Here is a 21,350-nt window from a genome sequence, read left to right as displayed (position 1 = left end):
AGTCTCTCTCCCTCTTAGTCTGTCTCCCGCTCCATCTTCCTCCCTCTCATCTCTCTGGCAGTCTCTCTCTCCCCCTGTCGCTCTCATCCTCTCTGGAGGTCTCTCTCATACATGACCCCAGTGTACAGTATATCGCTGTTATTGAACCCTTTGATGCCATTGATCGATCACCTGATGACCTGAGGCTCCTAATAATGGGCAGAGAGATTCCCAAGATAAATTATTATTAAACAAAGCTGATGCCCAATGTGTTGGCGGCAGATGTCCGGACGTTGGCGCGGTCCAGATCCTGTTGTGTGGTCTAACCCTAATACATTGACGTTCCTGCACCCCAGAGGAGGCCTGTGCTAGTTACTGTAGCCTCCTACATGAGCAGTATACCGTCATCTGCAGTAACACACACTGCCTCTGCGTAGTGCAGTTTTGGGGGGGGGGGGGGACCTTCTGACCTTGTACAGACCCTTTGTGGCTATGGAGGAAGGCGTGTGCCCACCATTGTCATTGTTGTCTCTTCCTGCAGGTGAATATTCAGCTGTACAGCATGAAGGAGAAGCAGCAGCTGGCCGACCTGATCAGCACCATGCTGGCCTATAACCTTACCTACCACCAGGAGCGCACCATGGACGGCCAGTATGTCTACAAGCTGGACCCGTAAGTATCTCCCATGCTCCTCCTGGCATATATCCTGTGTGACGTCCTCAGGCACCGGCCTGATCAATAATGTATTATTTGTTGAGCGATCAAATAAGACACATAATGATTTTCTTCTCCAGTCTCTTACTCTGTCCTATCCAGAGCTGAGATGCGCTGTGCTCTTTATTGATTGAAGCAAAAATACCTAAATAGACGTCCTTTATTCAGCTTAATAATGTATCCGTGCATACAGCAGTGGTCTGCCCCTGTTGTGGAACTGCAAGGCCCAGCGCACCCTGAGAGCGTGCTAGAAGTTGTTGCTCCACAACAGCTGGGTAGCTCCCGGGTTGGAGACCTCTGCTATGTATAATGAATGTGTAATACAGGAATATTCCTGATGATCCGTCATCACTGCTCCTCAGGGGAGGGGCTATGATGCTTCCTTGGGGGTGGGGCTTAATGAATTTGTTGAATATTATGTATGATTTTATATACTAAATACAGTACCTGTGGGTCCGTTCACTCATACAGAATCTGCTGCAAATATCAATGTAACTAAGCGATTGAATGCGGCATCAGATCTGCTGGAGATCCTGTGAATGTGTGAATGGACCCGTTAAAGGGGTTATTCACTAAAAAAATTATTTCAAATCAATTTGTAATTTACTTCTATTAAAAAAAAAAATCTCCAGTCTCCCAGTACTTATCAGCTGCTGTATGTCCTGCAGGAAGTGGTGTATTCTTTCCAGTCTGACACAGTGCAGCAGCAAATCCCCATAGAAAACCTCTGCTGCTCTGGACAGTTCCTGACATGGACAGAGGTGGCAGCAGAGAGCACTGTCAGACTGAAAAGAAAGCACCACTTCCTTCAGGACATACAGCAGCTGATAAGTATTGGAAGACGAGAATTTTGTTTTATAGAAGTAAATTACAAATCTCTGGCACCATTTGATTTGAAAGAAGAAAATACATTTGTGAACAAGCCCTTTTAAGAGACTTGTTTTTACTTTTGCAAACAAAATCCCTCACTTCTGTCTTGTATGTTTGTTTTCCTGCTGTAATTACTGCCATCAAGTATGTAATTATCATAATAGCTGCCTGTGTGTTCAAGCTGTATACATAATCACTGCATATGGCGGAGATATAGAATAAGCCACAGCAAGAACGGGTCATATGTTGTATATCAGGATAAATAATGTAATGTACACAGTAATCCCACCAGCAGAATAGTGAGTGCAGCTCTGGGGTATAATACAGGATGTAACTCAGGATCAGTAATGTATGTACACAGTGACCCCACCAGCAGAATAGTGAGTGCAGCTCTGGGGTATAATACAGGATGTAACTCAGGATCAGTAATGTAATGTATGTACACAGTGACCCCACCAGCAGAACAGTGAGTGCAGCTCTGGAGTATAATACAGGATGTAACATAGGATCAGTACAGGATCAGTAATGTATGTACACAGTGACCCCACCAGCAGAATAGTGAGTGCAGCTCTGGAGTATAGTACAGGATAAGTACAGGAACACAGTGACCCTATCAGTACGATGTAGATTTGTTCCCTTTTGTATAATCTGGTAATGGCGTGGCTCTGGGTTACCTCACTGCCTGGCAGAGGATGATGCAGGGAGAGTCGCGGAGCTGTCACTAATCCTCTGCCGGTTACATAATCTCCCCGGGCGAGCAGATTACACAGGGCTTCTTTCTGTTTCACTTGTTATCAGCTTGTGTCGGGTATTACATTTGCGGCACATTTGTTTGCAGCAGATGGCCCTCATCTCTACAATAGATACTTTCCTCCCCCATTTAACCCATCGTGCAGTATTTAACCCCATTTAAAGACAATGTGCCGCCTAGATTTTCTGTTACCAAATAGAGGCAGATACCAGCACTTTTTTTTCCCCATTGTTTTGTATATTGCTATGGTGGCCGCCATCTTGCCTGAGTTTTATTTATTTTTTTTTTTACGGTATTTAGTGACATGTTTTACAGCAAGCCCCAGGAATACCGCTGAGAACAGAGAGGACCGTCCCCTTGGGATGAATGTGGGACATTACTAATGGGGTTCTATTACGTTTGAGTACTCAGCACAATTCTAATGCTTGAGCCTCAGCTGCAGTGCCAGACACAACCTATGGATAGCAGGGGCGCTGTCTGGAAGACATTTAGTTTTTTTCCCCTCTGTTCTGACGGCCATTTAATTATAACTTACTCTTTTGCAGCAATGTGGAGGATGTTTGCAGGTTTCCTGAGCTCCCCGCCCGCAAGCAGCTCACGTACCAGGCCAAGCAGCTTATCGCTCGTGAGATTGAACTGGAGAAAATGAGACGGTCAGAAGCTTTTCAGCAAGCGAGAAACGCGGGAAGAGTGAGTGCAGAACTACGCGATAAATGTTATTCTGCAGTGTGACCTCAGAAGTGGGAAGTATTATAATACTATAATAAATGCAACCGTACCGAAGACATCTGCCCCAGATCTAAGTAGAATAGTGATCCTTACCATTCTGCTGGTGGGGTCACTGTGTATATACATTACATTACTGATAATTTGTTACATCCTGTATTATACTCCAGAGCTGCACTCACTATTCTGCTGGTGGGGTCACTGTGTACATATATTACATTACTCTGCTGGTGAGGTCACTGTGTACATACATTACATTACTGATAATTTGTTACATCCTGTATTATACTCCAGAGCTGCACTCACTATTCTGCTGGTGGGGTCACTGTGTACATACATTACATTACTGATCCTGTACTGATCCTTTGTTACATCCTGTATTATACTCCAGAGCTGCACTCACTATTCTGCTGGTGGGGTCACTGTGTACATACATTACATTACTTATCCTGTACTGATCCTGAGTTACACCCTGTATTATACTTCAGAGCTGAACTCACTATTCTGCTGGTGAGGTCACTGTGTACATATATTACATTACTCTGCTGGTGAGGTCACTGTGTACATACATTACATTACTTATCCTTTGTTACATCCTGTATTATACCCCAGAGCTGCACTCACTATTCTGCTGATGAGGTCACTGTGTATATACATTACATTACTGATCCTGAGTTACCTCCTGTATTATACCCCAGAGCTGCACTCACTATTCTGCTGGTGGGGTCACTGTATACATACATTACTGATCCTGAGTTACATCCTGTATTATACCCCAGAGCTGCACTCACTGTTCTGCTGGTGGGGTCACTGTGTATATACATTACATTACTCCTCCTGAGTTACATCCTGTATTATACTCCAGAGCTGCACTCACTATTCTGCTGCATTTGTTTCTATGCTGATTTCCTCTGTACATTAGGTTGCTATCAGATCCTGCCTGAGACACCAGGGAGCAGCAGTAATGATGTGTGTATGACCAGGTGCACTGCTGCCCCTAGTGGTAATGGCCGGTGTAGTAAGGTATCATTTTAGGATTTGTATTGACGTCAGTATTTTGTCCCCTTGTTACTTGTGCTGAATTGCTGTGAATTCTGGGAGATTAGGTGCTTGGTTACCTTGTATTCGTCATTATCCTTATGATTACCCCAGAGACATTACAAAGCTCCCTGAAGGCGCACAGTTTAGTAACATGCCGGCCCCACAAGACGCTGTGTTTGCGTTGTATCCCAGATACCGCAGGCAGTGAAGACGCAAGTGGTTGTGGGGGGGGGGGGTCATACCTTTCTCATAAGGACCATCCGCAAGTATCACAGCGTCCTGAGCGGTGGAGGCTGATGAAATCACTGCAGGGGTTGAGTGATCTGAGACTGAAGGGTTATATGTATGTATGTATATATATATATATATATATATATATATATATTCCTGCTGCTGATAGGTGTTGGACTATAGTTCTATTCCACATAAGAGATTCCTTATGAAAATGCAGTGTTATGGGGGCTATACAGCATAGTATACTATACAGCTTGTCACTCATAGTGATGCAGTGTTATGGGGGCTATACAGCATAGTATGTGACAGCTTGTCACTCATAGTGATGCAGTGTTATGGGGGCTATACAGCATAGTATGTGACAGCTTGTCACTCATAGTGATGCAGAGGGCATTATGGGAACTTGGTGGAAAGTTCTAGAACTAATTTACTGTAATTCCAAGCAGCAGCAGCTTTATATGGTGAAAATACGGAATAAGTGCAAAGTAATTGCATCTCATGTTGCTTCCCTATGGCGGTGTCCCCCCAACTTGCATCTCTCCAGATTTTCTATACTACAATGCCCAGCATACCTGGATAGTTGGGGCATGCTGGGAATAGTAGTTTTGCAACAGCCAGAAAGCATCAGGTTCCACCCTATAGCGATCTCAGGTTGGCTTTGTAGGCCGGGTCAGCTTTCTGTCTCCTGGCTGTACTGACTAGGAGTGCTCTAGAGAAAAGCTGTATTAAACTGAAGGCTACGTCATTTGCCCACAGCAAGGTCCTGATTTTTCCCCTTCCTGTATTTGTCTTGTAGCAGGATAATACCAACAAATCACTGGAGAGACCTGATACCGAAACCGCCACCAAACCTCCCGCCAAACCTGGAGCACTGAACCACGAGCAGCGGCTGGAAAATATCATGAAGAAGGCGACGTACGAGGAGAAGGTAGGAGGATACATAGACTGTGATTTATTCTGCTTCCCCTACACCAGGGGTGTCAAACTCAGGCCCTCCAGCTGTTGAAAAACTACAATTTCCATCATGCACTTTGGCGTCCAGACATGATGGGAATTGTAGTTTTGCAACAGCTGGAGGGCCTGGGTTTGGCTTCTGTACCCTACAATACATGATTACATGCATACACGTACAAAGTGGAAGCGCCCACCCGACCCACAAACCTCCAGCACCCTGCATGTATAGGGCACAGCAGGATTATGGTGTTTTTACCTATACAGATGCTGGACCTGATTTTATAGGGTGGCACATCCGCTCTTGATTTGTAGCAGCTTTTTACAGTAAGTCCGGTTTCACATGTGTATTACTTTCATCTCCATGTAGCAATCCATTATATGGAGCTAATATTAGTCTGTAGGGGCCATTCACATAGCCATATAATATATGCGCATATTTTAAAAACTCAGCACGTGTTACTTTTGATCCATTTTGCAGAATAAATACGTCAATTGAAAGTCAGTGGAGAGTGAATATATTGTCTGAGTGTCACTCATCCTTAGTGCTGTCCTCAGCCATACACTCACAACTGTGGGAGACGCAGCTGTAACTGCGTGCACCTGTTCATTCAAATAGGTGGATCTGCAAATAAGGGCTGGATAATGGCTGGCGTGTTTTTTTGTGTGGTGTTTTTTTCTTTTTTTCTTTTCTTTCGCGGCACGGATATGTAACACCTAGATCTGCAAATACGAACAGAATAAACCAGGGGTAGGGAACCTTTGCTCTCCAGCTGTTGCAAAACTACAACTCCTATCATAGCTGAACAGCTAAAACTTTGTAGTTTGGCTGTTCAGCTATGAAGGGAGTTGTAGTTCTGCAACAGCTGGAGAGCCAAGGTTCCCTACCCCTGGAATAAATGGATGTGAAAGGGGCCTACTTCAGTTTCCTGTCTAAGACGCTCATCAGTGTCTAGTGTACTGGAATACGGATGACTTTTTTGCTTTTTTTTGCAGCCTGAAAAAGATTTCTTTGGACGCCAAATTGTAAAGAAGGTGATTTCTGCAGTTACAGGTAAGAATCCTTCCCTACATAGGGAAAGAACACGCTGGTGTGCAGTACAGCCATCCTCTGAAGTGCCTGATATCAGGGAATAATATACAGCAGCCAGCTGCCAGCTCTGCTGTGGTATTGTGTATAGTGACCCAGTTTTTGCTCAGTGTAACTTCATGTGTGAATAGCGCCTATCTGTTTTTCATTTCCCCAGAATAGATGAAGTTCCTTTTATTTAAAGGATTTATCCCATGAGTCCTGTAGCTGGGGAATAACATTATCTCCTCAGATACAACATGCTGTTTGTAGGTTGCACCCACATCCTGAAGAGAGAGAGAAGCCTTACAATCCTCCTGTGTGCCCTGCCTGCCTGTGGACAAGGGTGCAGCTCAACTACCCCTTTAGTTTCAATTCATGTGACCAGATACATATGCTGTTTTGTGGGCTGCTGTTTTGTTTTTTTTCTCCTTAGCTCTATAAGAGAATAAATGTGGCCTGTCCTTTTTCTCAGTGTTCCCTTTTAAGCTTCCATGATCTACCCATGTAGCGGGCGGCCATTTTTCCTAGCGCTCACATTTATTCGGAAAGAACCGATCAAATTTTTATGATGAGGCCCATAAAGTAGCTGATGGGATCACTGAGGAGACATCCGACCACTTTGATCTTGCTGCGTGTACATATTTTATACACATTGATCCGGTATCTGGGAGCGTCTTATGACCCTCTGTAGAGCGCTGTGCAGCTGCTGCTTCTTACATTATGGCAGCGCTCCCTCCACCCGTGCATTATCTGTTATATATAGGGAGGGGTGACGTAGATGAAGCTGCAGGCTCGGGCCGCCTTGGCAGTGAATTATTGATCATTTTTCAGCTGCCTTCAATTCTGCGCTGTCCATTTGTTACTTAGTTCTATCTTTGTCTGGAAAAGATGGATGAGTTTATGGCCAATATGGTTTTAGCTATAGATGCATAGATGCTTTACTGGGTAAAGAATACTGATACACCCAGGAAGAGAGCTCGGTAATCTTTCCCATAGTGTCCACAGTACCAATTCCAAAAAGCGTGTTCAGCCTTGGTACCTGGTTTGTATATAACCAGATGTTTCTATTTTCCCTCTAGCGAATACCAACCAAGAAGATTGTGTAGAAAAGAAGATTGGAACGGCGGTGGGGAACAGCCATGTTTGGTTCCGATTCAATGAAGGAGTTTCCAACGCGGTGAGGAGGAATGTGTACATCAAGGATCTGTTATGATGAGCAGCGTATAAGAGTGTATAAATGTACAGTGTGTCAATGGAGGGAATCCATGTCCACAGCCTCCCAAGTTGGGGGCTTTGCGGCATGTTGTGCCTTGGATTCCTGATGGACCCCAGAACTGATCCATGGATGTTGTATCATTGGCGACTTGTTGATAATGTTCATACATTTATGAGACTTTCTACAGAGAAGTGTATTTTCTATTAAAATAAGTATTAAGTTGTTTTCAAAAAAACATTAGTCCTTACTGTGTGAATGAGACATATGAAGCTAAACCTATTTACTAAACACAAATTCTTAGAATGTTTATCGGCACTACTCGCTGCAATCCTTTTCGACCTTAGACACAATGAAGACTGCAATCAGTTTGCCCTGGGGTGCACCTCTCAAAGTAGACGTAATGTATATGAGACAAATATAGTAGAAAGTTGAGGGCAATCACCGGATCGTTGCGATACTTCAGATGAAGCACGCATGCGTGCGAAATGGCCTTCGTGTGTGGTTTACATGTATGACTGCTGTCCTCTGACATGTATCTACGAACGATTTTGAAACGATGTTGAAATAAAGAAGTATCGCAACGATCGGGTGAGTACCCACATCTTTCTACTATATTTGTCTCCTATTTATTAAACACTTCTAAAATGCTGCTACCGATATACAAGAATATAACTACTATAATACTGCCTCCTATATACAGGAATATAACTACTATAATGGCCTCCATGGCCTCCCTTCCCTGACTGTGCACGCCTGCGGGGGTGGTGGTCGCTGACTGGCACAGTGTGGACTTAGTGTAGGGACCCATGTGTATCAGATACCTGCACGAGGTACATGGGGCAGTGTGGCTTGATCAATTCACATACAGAATTCTGATGTTTTTTATGCAGCCGAGAGGCACTAGTGTCAGCTATAGGTGTGAGGTGCAGCACTCTTTTTTTTTTTTTTTTTTTTTTTCCCCTGAACCATAACTACTATAATACTGCCCCTATATTCAGGAATATAACTACTATAATACTGCCCCTATATACAGGAATATAACTACTATAATACTGCTCCTATATACAAGAATATACCTACTATAATACTGCTCCTATATACAAGAATATAACTACTATAATACTGCCTCCTATATACAGGAATATAACTACTATAATACTGCCCCTATATACAAGAATATAACTACTATAATACTGCTATATACAGGAATATAAATACTATAATATACGACATGGAGAGAAAGGACATCCCACCTTTGGCTGATACTAATGCCACTAGGCCTATTTTAAAAACCAACGCCAGGATGTCGGTATATAATTTGATCAAACCATATTGCACCGTGTACCTACGCTAACCCCACACTGTGTTGGTCAGCGACTGCCATCCCCGCAAAGCGAGCACATGCAGGGAAGGGAGGCCATGGAATGGCCTTGCAACCCCCATGTCACAGGACCAAACCCCAAATGCCCCACCAAAACCCAGCCGACACCACCGGCGGGGGAGGCTGCCCCCCAAACACAAGTATTAATATGGTATTGGTTTCACCACTGCTGCTGCAGACAGAATGGGAAAGACATAAGGTACTAACATGTGAGCACAGGTATATCCTGCCAATTTGGGTCACGTGGGTCTTATGAAGGGGAGTGCCAGCTGCTCAGAAATGGGAGAACTATAAAATACGACATGGAGAGAAAGGAACGGCTGCACATCCCACCTATGGCTGATACTAATGCCGCTAGGCCTATTTTAAAAACCAACGCCAGGATGTTGGTCTGTAATTTTATCAAACCATATTGCCCCGTGTACCACGTGCAGGTCCCCTGGTTCACACGGGTCTCTACGCTAACTCCACACTGTCAGGCTTTGCGGGGTTGGCGGTCGCTGACCGACACAGTGTGGAGTTAGCGTAGAGACCCACTATAATACTGCTCCTATATACAAGAATATAACTACTATAATACTGCTCCTATATACAGGAATATAACTACTATAATACTGCTCCTATATACAAGAATATAACTACTATAATACTGCTCCTATATATAAGAATATAACTACTATAATACTGCTCCTATATACAGGAATATAACTACTATAATACTGCTCCTATATACAGGAATATAACTACTATAATACTGCCCCCTATATACAGGAATATAACTACTATAATACTGCCCCCTATATACAGGAATATAACTACTATAATACTGCCTCCTATATACAAGAATATAACTACTATAATACTGCTCCTATATACAAGAATATAACTACTATAATACTGCTCCTATATACAAGAATATAACTACTATAATACTGCTCCTATATACAAGAATATAACTACTATAATACTGCCCCCTATATACAAGAATATAACTATTATAATACTGCTCTTATATACAAGAATATAACTACTATAATACTGCCCCTATATACAGGAATATAACTACTATAATACTGCACGCTGTGTATATGGATCCTTAACCATCCGTTTCCTATATAATACATCTGCAGTAATATAACATACCGGGGATAAATGACACCAGTGACAATGAAGGAAAAATGCACCAAGTTTTTATTAGATATGAATCTTCTATTCAGTTTTACAATTTCTTTGCATTTAATTCTTTGGACAGAAAAATACAAAGGGGATTGGGGGGGTCGGCCGGGTCTCCCCTGATCGTCTATAAATTAATTACAGTTAACAACCTGAAAAGCATAGACTGTTTTACATAGTGCATAATCTGGAAGGTACAGTCAGGGGGCGCTGTTGAGTACAGCTGCACCAGGGCCTTGAAGCCTCCCATGCTTGCTGCAAGCCTGTTTTTTTTTTTATTGCTGCCATACAGTTGTGACGAGCAACCGCAGCGCACACCGAGCTGAGGACGACAGAACCCTGTCGCTGCAGAGCATCTCGCTAAACTAAAGCAAAGGCATTCTCACGCTTATTACCAACCGTGTAAACCTAAAAGGAAACTGGAAAGTGTATTGGGTCCTCGTCTTCACCCCTCTATCTACTGGGCGTGGTGAAATGTAGGAATCTGGGTACAGGGGTGACTAGGAGCCCCTCGAGTGAAGTGGAAGAATGCAGCATAGTCATACAGATCTGATCAGCTTCCTATCTGTCCCCTATAATCAGTACTGGTTACATTCAGAGTAGATGAGAAGACTGGGTGGGGGGCAGTGCCGGGTGTCGGAGCCTCACAGGATGCTGCACTTCCCTCTCTCCACCCATGGGTTATTCTTCATCAGTTCAGGGTTCAGGAACGGGTCATTGGGCACCCCCTCTTCTATCCACTTTAATAGCCTAAAAGAAAAGGAGAGAAGTTACTTAGATTTGCAGAGATTTCGGTTTTTCTGGTGGTCTTCTGCATATACACAGCTGCCAATCTGAGCGTGAAGAGTAGGGAGCCGGGCATGCTGGGAGTTGCAGTTTTATAACAGTTAAAGAGCTAAAGATTGAGAAACACTGGCGTAAAGTCTACACTACCACTTGCAACAACATGGTGGATATAAAAGGTGAGATGTGGGCCCACTAGTCACGTAACCTACATGACTGCAAGGAGGACGGGGCCAACCATCACCAAGAACACTGGGCCTTAGATAAACATTGCATCTTTCTTATAGAAACAGCGCCACTCTTATCCAGAGTTTGCGAGTGATATTGCAGCTCAAGTGAACAGAGTTGCAATACCACACAAAAAAATGAGGACTGTTTAGTGCTATTTTTGGAAAAAAGCAGCTCAAATTTTTTTTTATTCTGCAGAATCCCTTTAACAGCACAGAGTGGGTAAACCTTTAACACTTCTGGGGTTGCTGCAGTTTAGTGCAACTCCAAGTACATGTATGTGAATGAGATGAACTGTCACCACATGAAACACAGGAGAAACACAAATCACCATCTTCTCACCCTGATTCTTGCTGCTGTCCCTAATTGCTGTACTTGACCGCTGCCCCTGCTAGGCCTCATTCACATGTCTGTAGTTTTGCACTTACCACCAATACATTTCAGTGGCTCCATTCTGTATGTGTGTACGGGGCTGTGATCCATGTTACTGCAAAAAAAACAGCCCTGCAATTGCAGCATGGATTACTAGTTAGAGGTCCGCGAACCGCAGACCTCTATGGATGCATATTCGTAGTCTGGTCTGCTATTACAGGCCGCACTATGGATGTGGGAATTGGTGTACCTGTTTGTCTCCCCTGTTACTGTACCTGATTGTTGCCCATTGCTGTATGTGAAATATGAAAAATTATCTGCCAAACGTTTAAGCCCTTTAGAGGAGATTTATCAAACATGGTGTAAAGTGAAACTGGCCCAGTTGCTCCTAGCAACCAATCAGATTCCACCTTTCATTCCTCACAGACTCCTTGGAAAATGAAAGGTGGAATCTGATTGGTTGCTAGGGGCAACTGAGCCAGTTTCACTTTACACCATGTTTGATAAATCTCCCCCTTTGTGTCTAATTTCTGCCCCTATTCCGTAGTGTGCACATACCCTTATTTGATAAATGAGAATTATCCCATCTGTGTTGTGTGACTGTGAGGCCGGATTTACATACATCATACGGTGCGGCACCCTTTTACAGAAACCGATGACAACTGATGGCATAAAAATGTATCAGCTGTCCTATTCTTTTTCCTACTCACTATTGGGCTGTACCGCAGGATGCTGCAAGATGCATTCCACCATATGAGAGATCTGGCGGTACAATGCAATTGTCAGTTGCTTTGAACTGTCCCATTGAAGTTAATGGGATCAGTTTAAAGATTTGTTTCCCTCCAGCACTTTGCTACTGTGCCGGACAGAAACGCAGCCGAATAAATGTGAACTCCCCCATACAAGCAGGTTTTTTTTTTAGTCTTTCAAAAAAAAGAGTCACCAGTGTGACCAGGCGGTGGGGAAAGCAAATCGTATGCTGGGGTGCATATATATATAATGGTATGCTGGGATGCATATATATATATATATATATATATATATATATATATATATATATATATATTTTGGTATGCTGGGCTGTATATATATATAATGGTATGCTGGGGTGTATATATATATATATATATATATATATATATAGGTATGCTGGGCTGTATAGCTAGAGGTATAACCAGTAGGAAGAGGGAGATTGTGATCCCGCTGTATAGAGCTCTAGGGGGCCAACTCTGGAATACTGTGTCCAGTTCTGGAGACCTCACCTAAAAAAGGTCATTGATAAAATAGAACGGGTCCAAAGACGGGCTACAAAAATGGTGGAGGGTGTGAGGCAGAAACCATATCAGGAAAGACTGAAGGATTTGAATCTGTATAGTCTGGAGGAAAGACGGGAAAGGGGGGACATGATTGAAACCTTTAAGTATGTTACAGGACTAAGTAAGGTTCAGGAGGGAAGTGTTAGAGGTTACTGGGGGAAAGATCAGAAGCAACGTGAGAAAATATTATTTTACTGAAAGAGTGGTAGATACCTGGAACAAACTTCCAGCAGAGGTGGTTGGTAAATCTACAATAACAGAATTTAAACACGCCTGGGATAGACATACATCTATCCTAAGATAATAAGAAAGAAAATACTAAAAGGGCAGACTAGATGGACCCAGCAGTCTTCTATGTTTCTAAAAATAAAAATTTACTAACATAAAATACATTTTGTCACTTGGATAAGTTAAAGTTATTAGCACATAAAGAGAGACCAGATGGATTTGAAATTTGAATGTTTTTCTTTCAAATCAACTGGTGTCAGAAAGTGCCAGAGATTTGTAATTTACTTCTATTAAAAAATCTCAAGTCTTCCAGTACTTATCAGCTGCTGTATGTCCTGTATATCTATGTTTAAGTGCTGGAAGACTTGAGATTTTTTAATAGAAGTAAATTACACATCTCTGGCACTTTCAGATACTAGTTGATTTGAAAGAAAACAATTTTTTTTGCTGGAGTTGCCCATTAACTTCAGAAGTGGCTGCAAGTTTTAAGGGAAACGATCATCTCTTTCATGTTTCCAAACCACCAGTCATTGGACTGGTCTATGGCGGCTCCTCCCTGTCCCATCAGCCTTGATTCAAAGATATCTTCCTATTTGGGTAATGCAGGGATGGGGAACCTTCGGCCCTCCAGCTGTTGCAAAACTAAAACTCCCATCATGCCTGGACAGACGAAGGTAATGCTTCGGCTGTCCAGGCATGATAGGAGTTGTAGTTTTGCAACAGCTGGAGGGCCGAAGGTTCACCATCCCTGGGCGAAATGGAGAGATCCATCAATCGATTCTGATGGGGCGGGAAGAGGCTGCCAAGGACCAGCCCAATGTCAATGATAGTTTGGGCACCATGATAGGGATGATCAATGCTTTCTAAGATCTCTGCTTGCTGTCATCCAATAGTAACACTTACTAGAAAACCTCACAAAGACAATGTAACTGCCCCCCGCTCTGCTGTACTCACTCAGGTATAGACTTGGAAGACATCTCTCTCTTGAAGGCCAGTTGGTACTTCAAGCTCTCCACCTCCTTCTTCATCTGGGGAACGTCCATCTCATCCATGGCTACTGACTTACAATGGAAGACGCCACAGAGGAGAAAGTGCTGTAAGGGAAGTGGAGAACAAGCTGAGGTTACTCTGCAGTGGATCAGACTAGTGATGAGCGAATCGGGTTCGAGTCCATCCGAACCCGAACGTTCGGCATTTGATTAGCCGGGGCTGCTGAAGTTGGATAAAGCTCTAAGGTTGTCTGGAAAACATGGATACAGCCAATGACGATATCCATGATTTCCACATAGCCTTAGGGCTTTATCCAACTTCAGCAGCCACCGCTAATCAAATGCCGAAAGTTCGGGTTCGGATGGATTCCAGCATGCTCCAGGTTCACTCATCTCTAGCCCCCTATCTCCACCACCACCGCATCTGAATAGGTGAGCAGTAGTAGTCCTACCTGCTGCTGGACGCCGGACCCTGGACGGCTCTGATGTTAGTGGATCCTCTTATCTCTGCCTCTCCTGCTTTGCATGTACGCCCAAGCACAAGTCAAACGATGAAGGGACACGATTTGACTGCAATTTGAATGTTCCAAATGGCGAAGGATGAAGAGGATGAGGCGAGGAAGGTCTTATAAAGTAGAAGGCGAGGGCGGCCCTACTTGGCATGTAGGTCAGGTGTCTCACTACGGCCCATATGAGAGCCTGGGGGGGGGGCGGAAAGTAGGACAAAGTTAGGATTACTGCTCCTCTACACATAATGACAGCAAGCAGTTATCATTCTGACCATATACAGTGATGTTATACTCTATACCAGGGATAGGGAACCTTTGGCCTTCCAGCTGTTGCAAAACTACAATTCCCATCATGCCTGGGCTGCCAAAGCCGAAGGCTTTGGCAGCCCAGGCACGATGGGAATTGTAGTTTTGCAACAGCTGAAGGGACAAAGGTTCCCCATCCCTGCTCTATACAGAGAATACTACAAGCATATCTAATGTAGAGCACTACTATCCCCAACATAGATACCATACAATTCTATTATACACTACAACACCAAGTACAATTGTATTATTTGCTATACATAGAATACTACAACTCTCAAAATAACTGAAACCCTGGACAATTCCCCAGTACAGGGGTAGAGAAGCTTGGCTCTCCAGCTGTTGCAAAACTACAACTCCCATCATTCTAAAGCTTTGGCTGTCCAGGCATGATGGGAGTTGTAGTTTCGCCAAAGTTCCCTACCCCTGCCCCAATTCTCTCATGTATGTTCTATGAATATGCTATACATTGAACAATATAACCACCAATATGACTGAACCATAAGTTGCTGCTGCTGTCTATACACCAAACACTACAACCCTCAACATGACCATAAGATGATTTTATTTATGTATAGAACGCCATAATGCTCGACTTAACTGACTGCTGGACATGACCATAAACCAATTCTAGTAGACTATACATAGAACACTACAACCCCCAACATGTCCCAACCACTGGACATGATCATAATACATTTCTGATATAAATAGATACATAGAATACTACAATCCCCAATATAGATTATACAATATATAGAGAAATCACTACAATCCCAAAAATTAGCAACCACTGGACACTTTATACATAGAACACTACAACTCTGAATGTGTCCTGAACACTGGCGGCAGCCATAATAGAATTGTTAGACTATGTTATTATAGTCCTGTCCAGTGGTCGGTCAGATTGGGGTTGTAATGTATGTACGCTATATATCTGTATTATGGTTGGGGGATGTTATGTTGTCCTGTAGGTATAGACTGCAATGGAACTGGTTTATGGTCAGATTGGTCAGTAATGTTGGGGGTTGTAGTGCTCTAAGCAGAGTGTATTGTATTACTGTCATTTTGAGGGAGTGTAATGTTCTAGCCTGCAGGGGATGATGGTGGTTGTAGTCTCTGGTGTTCTCATACATTACCACAGTGTGTGGAGTAAACACTGGTGTGACATGTCCGCCGGCTGCACACACAGCTGGAGCAGATGGAGACTGAACGTTGTCTTATCCCGCCTGCCGTATTTTCACACAAACAGAGGATCATTTGGCGGTGAGGAGGGGGATGTCTAATTTGTTGAGGATCAGCTGGACAAGGGGGGGGGGGGGGGGTTACTATGAGTGGCGAGACCCCCAACACTGCCCTAAGCAGCGATTTCAGCATAATGCTCTTGTATTCCCCCATAATCCCCACCCCTTGTATGTTCCCTTGTTCTCCCATTACTGGAGGTTCTAAGACACACAGACAATTGTAGCAAACCCTCAGCTGTGTGAAGTGTTCGGTCAGCACTAGAGATGAGCGAACCTGGAGCATGCTGGAGTCGATCCGAACCCGATCGTTCGGCATTTGATTAGCTGGGGCTGCTGAACTTGGATAAAGCCCTAAGGCTATGTGGAAATCATAGATATAGTCATTGGCTGTATCCATGTTTTCCAGACAACCTTAGAGCTTTATCCAAGTTCAGCAGCCCCAGCTAATCAAATACCGAACGTTCGGGTTTGGATCGACTCGAACCCGAACCCGGTTCGCTCATCTCTAGTCAGCACACATTTGGATTCTGGCCGTTCACGTTCACTTGCCAATTATTAAAAAAAGAAAAAAAGGAATCTGTGCAAATTATTAGAAATTGACCATTTTGCGTAAAGAGCTCTTCTGCAGACTTATGTGTCTCCATGGTTACAGACTACAAACCAATGCGGTGTAGTCGGATCCTGCAGCCATGTGTCACCATCTTCTTGATTAGGAAAAAGAGTGATTGCAGGGTCAGGACTACACTGGGTTTTTGTTTGTAGTCTGTTACCATGGAGACACACAAGTCTGCAGAGGAGCTGGATATACAGGACTTTAGATTTTTTTTTTTTCACCAGAACTAGTTGAAAATTTGCTTCACATTTTACACCCCTGTGATTTAAAAAAAAAATCTCTACTGATATAGAGGTATGTACTAATTCTATAGATTATCACCCATTCCTGCACCCCTATCACTGCTGTTGACAATGCCTGCAACCACCAATAGATGGCGCTTTGGAGCTCACTGCAGTCTTTATTATTGAGTTCTAATGTTGGCTGCAGGCAGAACTGTATGACAGTCTATGTGGATGCAAGGGATGTGGAGCTGTGTATCTTTATAGTGATAACTATATAGTCACGTGGGACACTGGGGCCCCTGTATGGCATTGGGCCCCAGGCTATGTCAATGGTCTGGACAGATGGGACTCCAGACGCAAATGTTGGGGGGATGTTAAAAGAGGGGTGAAGACCCTGACACCCCCTGATAAATCCATAGCCTACATCTGCTGTTATAGCACTGGGATGTGAGGGTCTCTCTTTGTTAAGACGTCATGTGGGATCCCACAGTGATATATGGTCCGGGCCTCATCCCTTCTGCGGTGATGGGACATATGGGACGGGGATGGCTCCGGCCTCTCCTGGTTATTGACTGCATCCAGCCGCTAATGCATCGCATTAACCCCATGCAAATCTTGCTGAAAGGCTCCATCTGTTTGCTCGCTGCCCCCTCCCCCGCCATGCACTCTATGTATTTGTATACTGGATGTAGACATTGTCTCTGCACCTTCTTACAAACCCATGGACAGTGTATTGACTCAGGGAGCAACAGGCAGGTGTCATTAAACCAGTTGTCACCCAGCTTTCCTAGAGTCCTGAATGGATCCTTTGGATCTTCAGCCATTGCGAAACTACAATTCCTATCATGCCTGGACAGCCGAAGGCTGTCCAGGCATGATGGGAATTGTAGTTTCGCAACAACTGGAAGGCCAAAGATCCCCCATCCCTGCTTTCCAGCTATGTCACTCCTGCATATATATTCCCGACACTCCAGAGCTGTGCCAGATCCATTGCATCTGACATCCTATAGGCTGGAGATGGAGAACGCCGCAGGATGTATGCAAACCTGGCCTAATTTCTCACAACTGAGGGTTTGTTACCATGGTATCCAGTTAATACAACCAGCTAGGAATCTAAACTGACACACTGTAACAAACTGTCAGCTCGGATCATTGTGTAGACTGGATGCAATGATAACAAATCTATTGGTTATGCATGGGTCTTGTAAAAATGAACACTGACGGTAATGGTAACGGAAACACAAAGCCCATTATGGTCCTTTTACACGGAACGATTTATCGTTCGAATTTGCACGATAACGATCGAATCCGACCGATAATCGTACGTGTAAACGCAGCGAACGATCAAATGACAAGCGATAAATCGTTCATTTTGATCTTTCAACATGTTCACAAATCATCGTTGATCGTTCGCAAAAAATTCGCAGATCATTCAGTCTAAACAGTCTTTCAACGATTTCACCTGTGTGTGAGATAGGCTTAAACGATCGCAAAACAATCGCAAAGCGAATTTTCCATACGATGTATCGTTCCGTCTAAACGCTGATCGTTATAAAAAAAAACATTGTTCATTCAAAATCGTTAATCGAGCGAATTATCGCTCCGTGTAAAAGTACTATTAGATAGTGGCAGAACGAATTCATTGGATACAACTGTAACAAACCTTCAGCTGTGAAAAGTAAACTGCCGTCTATGGGGTTTTTAGTTTCTGTGTCTAAACATGAATGTTCCTATTCGCCAACAGTAAGTGGCGATCTAGCGAATGGTCACTGACCTGTAAGGACTAGAGTTGTAGAACTTTTTATTGTGCGATGATTAAAGGGGTTATCCAGCGCTACAAAAACATGGCCACTTTTCCCCCTACTGTTGTCTCCAGATTGGGTGGGGTTTTAAAACTCAGTTCCATTGAAGTAAATGGAGCTTAATTGCAAACTGCACCTGAACTGGAGACAACAGTAGGGGGAAAAGTGGCCATGTTTTTGTAGCGCCGGATAACCCCTTTAAGCTCTAGATCTATAAATCTGTATGTCGATTACCCACAATGCAAAGCGGTGAGGATCTTGGCTGCCTATAAATAATTTGTCGGGGAGATATTAGAGTGTGAAATTGGAGCGGAGATTAGTAAGCGGGAGCAGTCATGGTGGATACAGGATGATGAGCACCTAATAGCACCAACATAGTCGGAGGGGGGAGATGAAGTGGACATGGTGGGGGGTGGGTCGCAGAGATGAGGTTCCTGTAGTGTCATATATATATATATTATATGTATGTTAGTGTGGGAGATCCCCCAGGTCATGAATAGTCTCACCCCCTATGATGACTTAGGTCACACTTATTAGATGTCCTTGTGGTCATGTTGCTTTGTCAGATCGGGAAGCGACCATGGTCACGTGACACCTACTTACTCCATAGAGGCCAAAGCAAATTGTCAACGTGCAACAATGCCGGCTCCCTCCATTGACCTGGAGGTAAGTTGTGTGATTGGGGATGGGGTGGGAGTTCTGCACTTTCCTCGTATTGGGCCAACCATGAATTTCTGTGACATCTTGAAGCTCCAGGGATCATCAGACAACACCCAGGTCTATGTCCTCTTAGGCCTTGTTGAGGAGAATCTCCTAGTTATGACTATAAGTGACCCATAGAGCTTACAATCTATCGTCAGACAAGTCACAGTGAAGTATTTTAAAGGGGTTATCCAGCGCTACAAAAACATGGCCACTTTCCCCCTACTGTTGTCTCCAGTTCAGGTGCAGTTTGCAATTAAGTTCCATTTACTTCAATGGAACTGAGCTTCAAAACCCCACCCAAACTGGAGACAACAGTAGGGGGAAAGTGGCCATGTTTTTGTAGCGCCGGATAACCCCTTTAACCTCTTCTTGAGGACATGCTGCACCCCTTGCCAACCATCTATGTAAACAGTAGGCTATCATGCCTAGTCCATGCAGTAACGCCAGCGCCTGGCACACATCTCCGCATCTGATGATTTCATCATCAGGTTTATCTGGGGAATACAAACGATGTGATCATCTCCCCAAATCTGAGGGTGAAAAAAAAATAATGCTGCACTGCATCACAGTCAGGAACTCCAGCCGGAGATTTATAAGCCTGGTGGCGGTGGGCACAGGATCCAGGGGGGAGCCAAGGACAGATCCGGCCAGTGCCAAAAAATGCTATAGGTGTAGCAGAGCCAAATGGGTCATTTAAGTCAATGCAGTGGGTCTGCCTGCAGTCCTATGTAAAATCATGCCAAGCGACAATCTCAGCTCTGCCGCACTTGTGTAGCCAAATTTGAGCGATCTAAAATACATTTTATATATAAAATTACTTGCTTTTATCTGACGTATTATTTATGTAAATCCAAGGCCCTTCAGGGGTATGTGAGGAGAACCTACAAACTCCTATCTACTCTCTATATAATAAAACATATGTATAGCGTGACCTATAATACTTTCCCCATATGGGTGGGTGTCATGGCGAGTCTCCAAAGATCATACAAACTCAGCTCAGCTACAACTCCAGCTGTGCTTTTACATAGGACTACAGATGAAAGCGATTTGGAGAATTGAAACGACAATTTCAGCTCTGCTACGTCTGATACAGATGCATGCAAACAAACAAGATGAGGCGACATAAAACCAATTCCCGCTACGTCGAATCAATGCGTCTAACTTTGCCCATGTTGCTGGATAAGAATAGACCTCCCCCCCACCTACAATAAAGGAGAACACTAATCATTAACCCCCTGCTAGCCGGGCTCGCCCCCATATAGGCATGTACTTAAAAAAAATAGCAAGAAAGAAAAAAAGATTCCTTACCGGATTGTGCAGAATGGTCTGGAAGATGCAGCAGAATCCAGGAGGGAGCAGGGAAGTGTGCGCTTTATAGACTGAATCCTGCTCAATCTGCCCAGAATGTAATCTGTTAATGTAGCAGCAATCCAGCTGCGGCAGAGGGAGGATTAATACAGTGATGGCCTTTTATTTCTGGGGATGGGTTAAGAGCTGCTCCAACAAGAAGGCTTCAGGAGAGAGGGCGCCGGGCTCTGCAGTCTCCTCATCACTTACTATACTCTCTGCATTAAGTAGCAGGGAAGGGAAAAAAAAAAAATCAGGGTTGGCCTCAGATGGACTCATTAGTCACCCGGTGTATTTGTACCGTTTTATTGCTGGCGGATGCTCCTGACATCCAGTGCTCGGCTGCCATAGATACCTGTCCGGGGGATTCTGCCTTAATTGCTTCCCTAAGGAAAAGCAGACGATGGCCGAGTTTTGTGTGTTTAGGATAAAGCACTTGTCGCCAGGAGAAGACAAAGAGGCTTCAGCCTAGATGGAGAATCCTGGGACACCACAATAGGGGAGTCGCTCTTGCTATTATTCCCAAAAATTGCGCCAATTTCATTCAAAAAGTTTGAGATTTTCACTTAGTAAATA

The 21,350-nt window shown here is 43.9% G+C and overlaps 2 protein-coding genes across 4 annotated transcripts in view; one reads left to right on the top strand and one right to left on the bottom strand.

The window, feature by feature from the left end:
* CHTF18 (chromosome transmission fidelity factor 18) overlaps positions 1-7,758 on the top strand; it is a 35,182-nt gene extending 27,424 nt beyond the window's left edge. The window contains exons 18-22 of one of the 2 annotated variants that reach the window (XM_069982143.1): positions 521-651; positions 2,860-3,004; positions 5,112-5,243; positions 6,263-6,320; positions 7,418-7,758. In XM_069982143.1, coding sequence (XP_069838244.1) covers positions 521-651; positions 2,860-3,004; positions 5,112-5,243; positions 6,263-6,320; positions 7,418-7,551 — 600 coding nt within the window. In that variant the 3' untranslated portion in view covers positions 7,552-7,758. The remainder of the gene's footprint in view (positions 1-520; positions 652-2,859; positions 3,005-5,111; positions 5,244-6,262; positions 6,321-7,417) is intronic. The other variant, XM_069982144.1, reaches the window with a different exon arrangement.
* Positions 7,759-10,121: 2,363 nt separating this feature from the next.
* GNG13 (G protein subunit gamma 13) lies at positions 10,122-21,079 on the bottom strand. Of its 2 annotated transcripts, none has more exons than XM_069982141.1 (4): positions 20,736-21,079; positions 14,477-14,723; positions 13,990-14,129; positions 10,122-10,858 (listed from the first exon to the last, which is right to left on the bottom strand). In XM_069982141.1, exons 3-4 carry the CDS (start codon positions 14,085-14,087, stop codon positions 10,753-10,755), a joined length of 204 nt encoding a protein of 67 aa, XP_069838242.1. In that variant the 5' UTR covers positions 14,088-14,129; positions 14,477-14,723; positions 20,736-21,079; the 3' UTR covers positions 10,122-10,752. The 2 variants fall into 2 exon arrangements, with proteins under 2 accessions (XP_069838242.1, XP_069838243.1); XM_069982142.1 differs by lacking the exon at positions 20,736-21,079 and adding an exon at positions 15,979-16,012.
* Positions 21,080-21,350: the final 271 nt, after the last annotated feature.

The sequence above is a fragment of the Dendropsophus ebraccatus genome, chromosome 9 (assembly GCF_027789765.1).
Source record: "Dendropsophus ebraccatus isolate aDenEbr1 chromosome 9, aDenEbr1.pat, whole genome shotgun sequence".
Taxonomy (NCBI): domain Eukaryota; kingdom Metazoa; phylum Chordata; class Amphibia; order Anura; family Hylidae; genus Dendropsophus; species Dendropsophus ebraccatus.
Note: the sequence above shows the minus strand (reverse complement) of the source record. Positions and strands in the feature narration are given on the sequence as shown.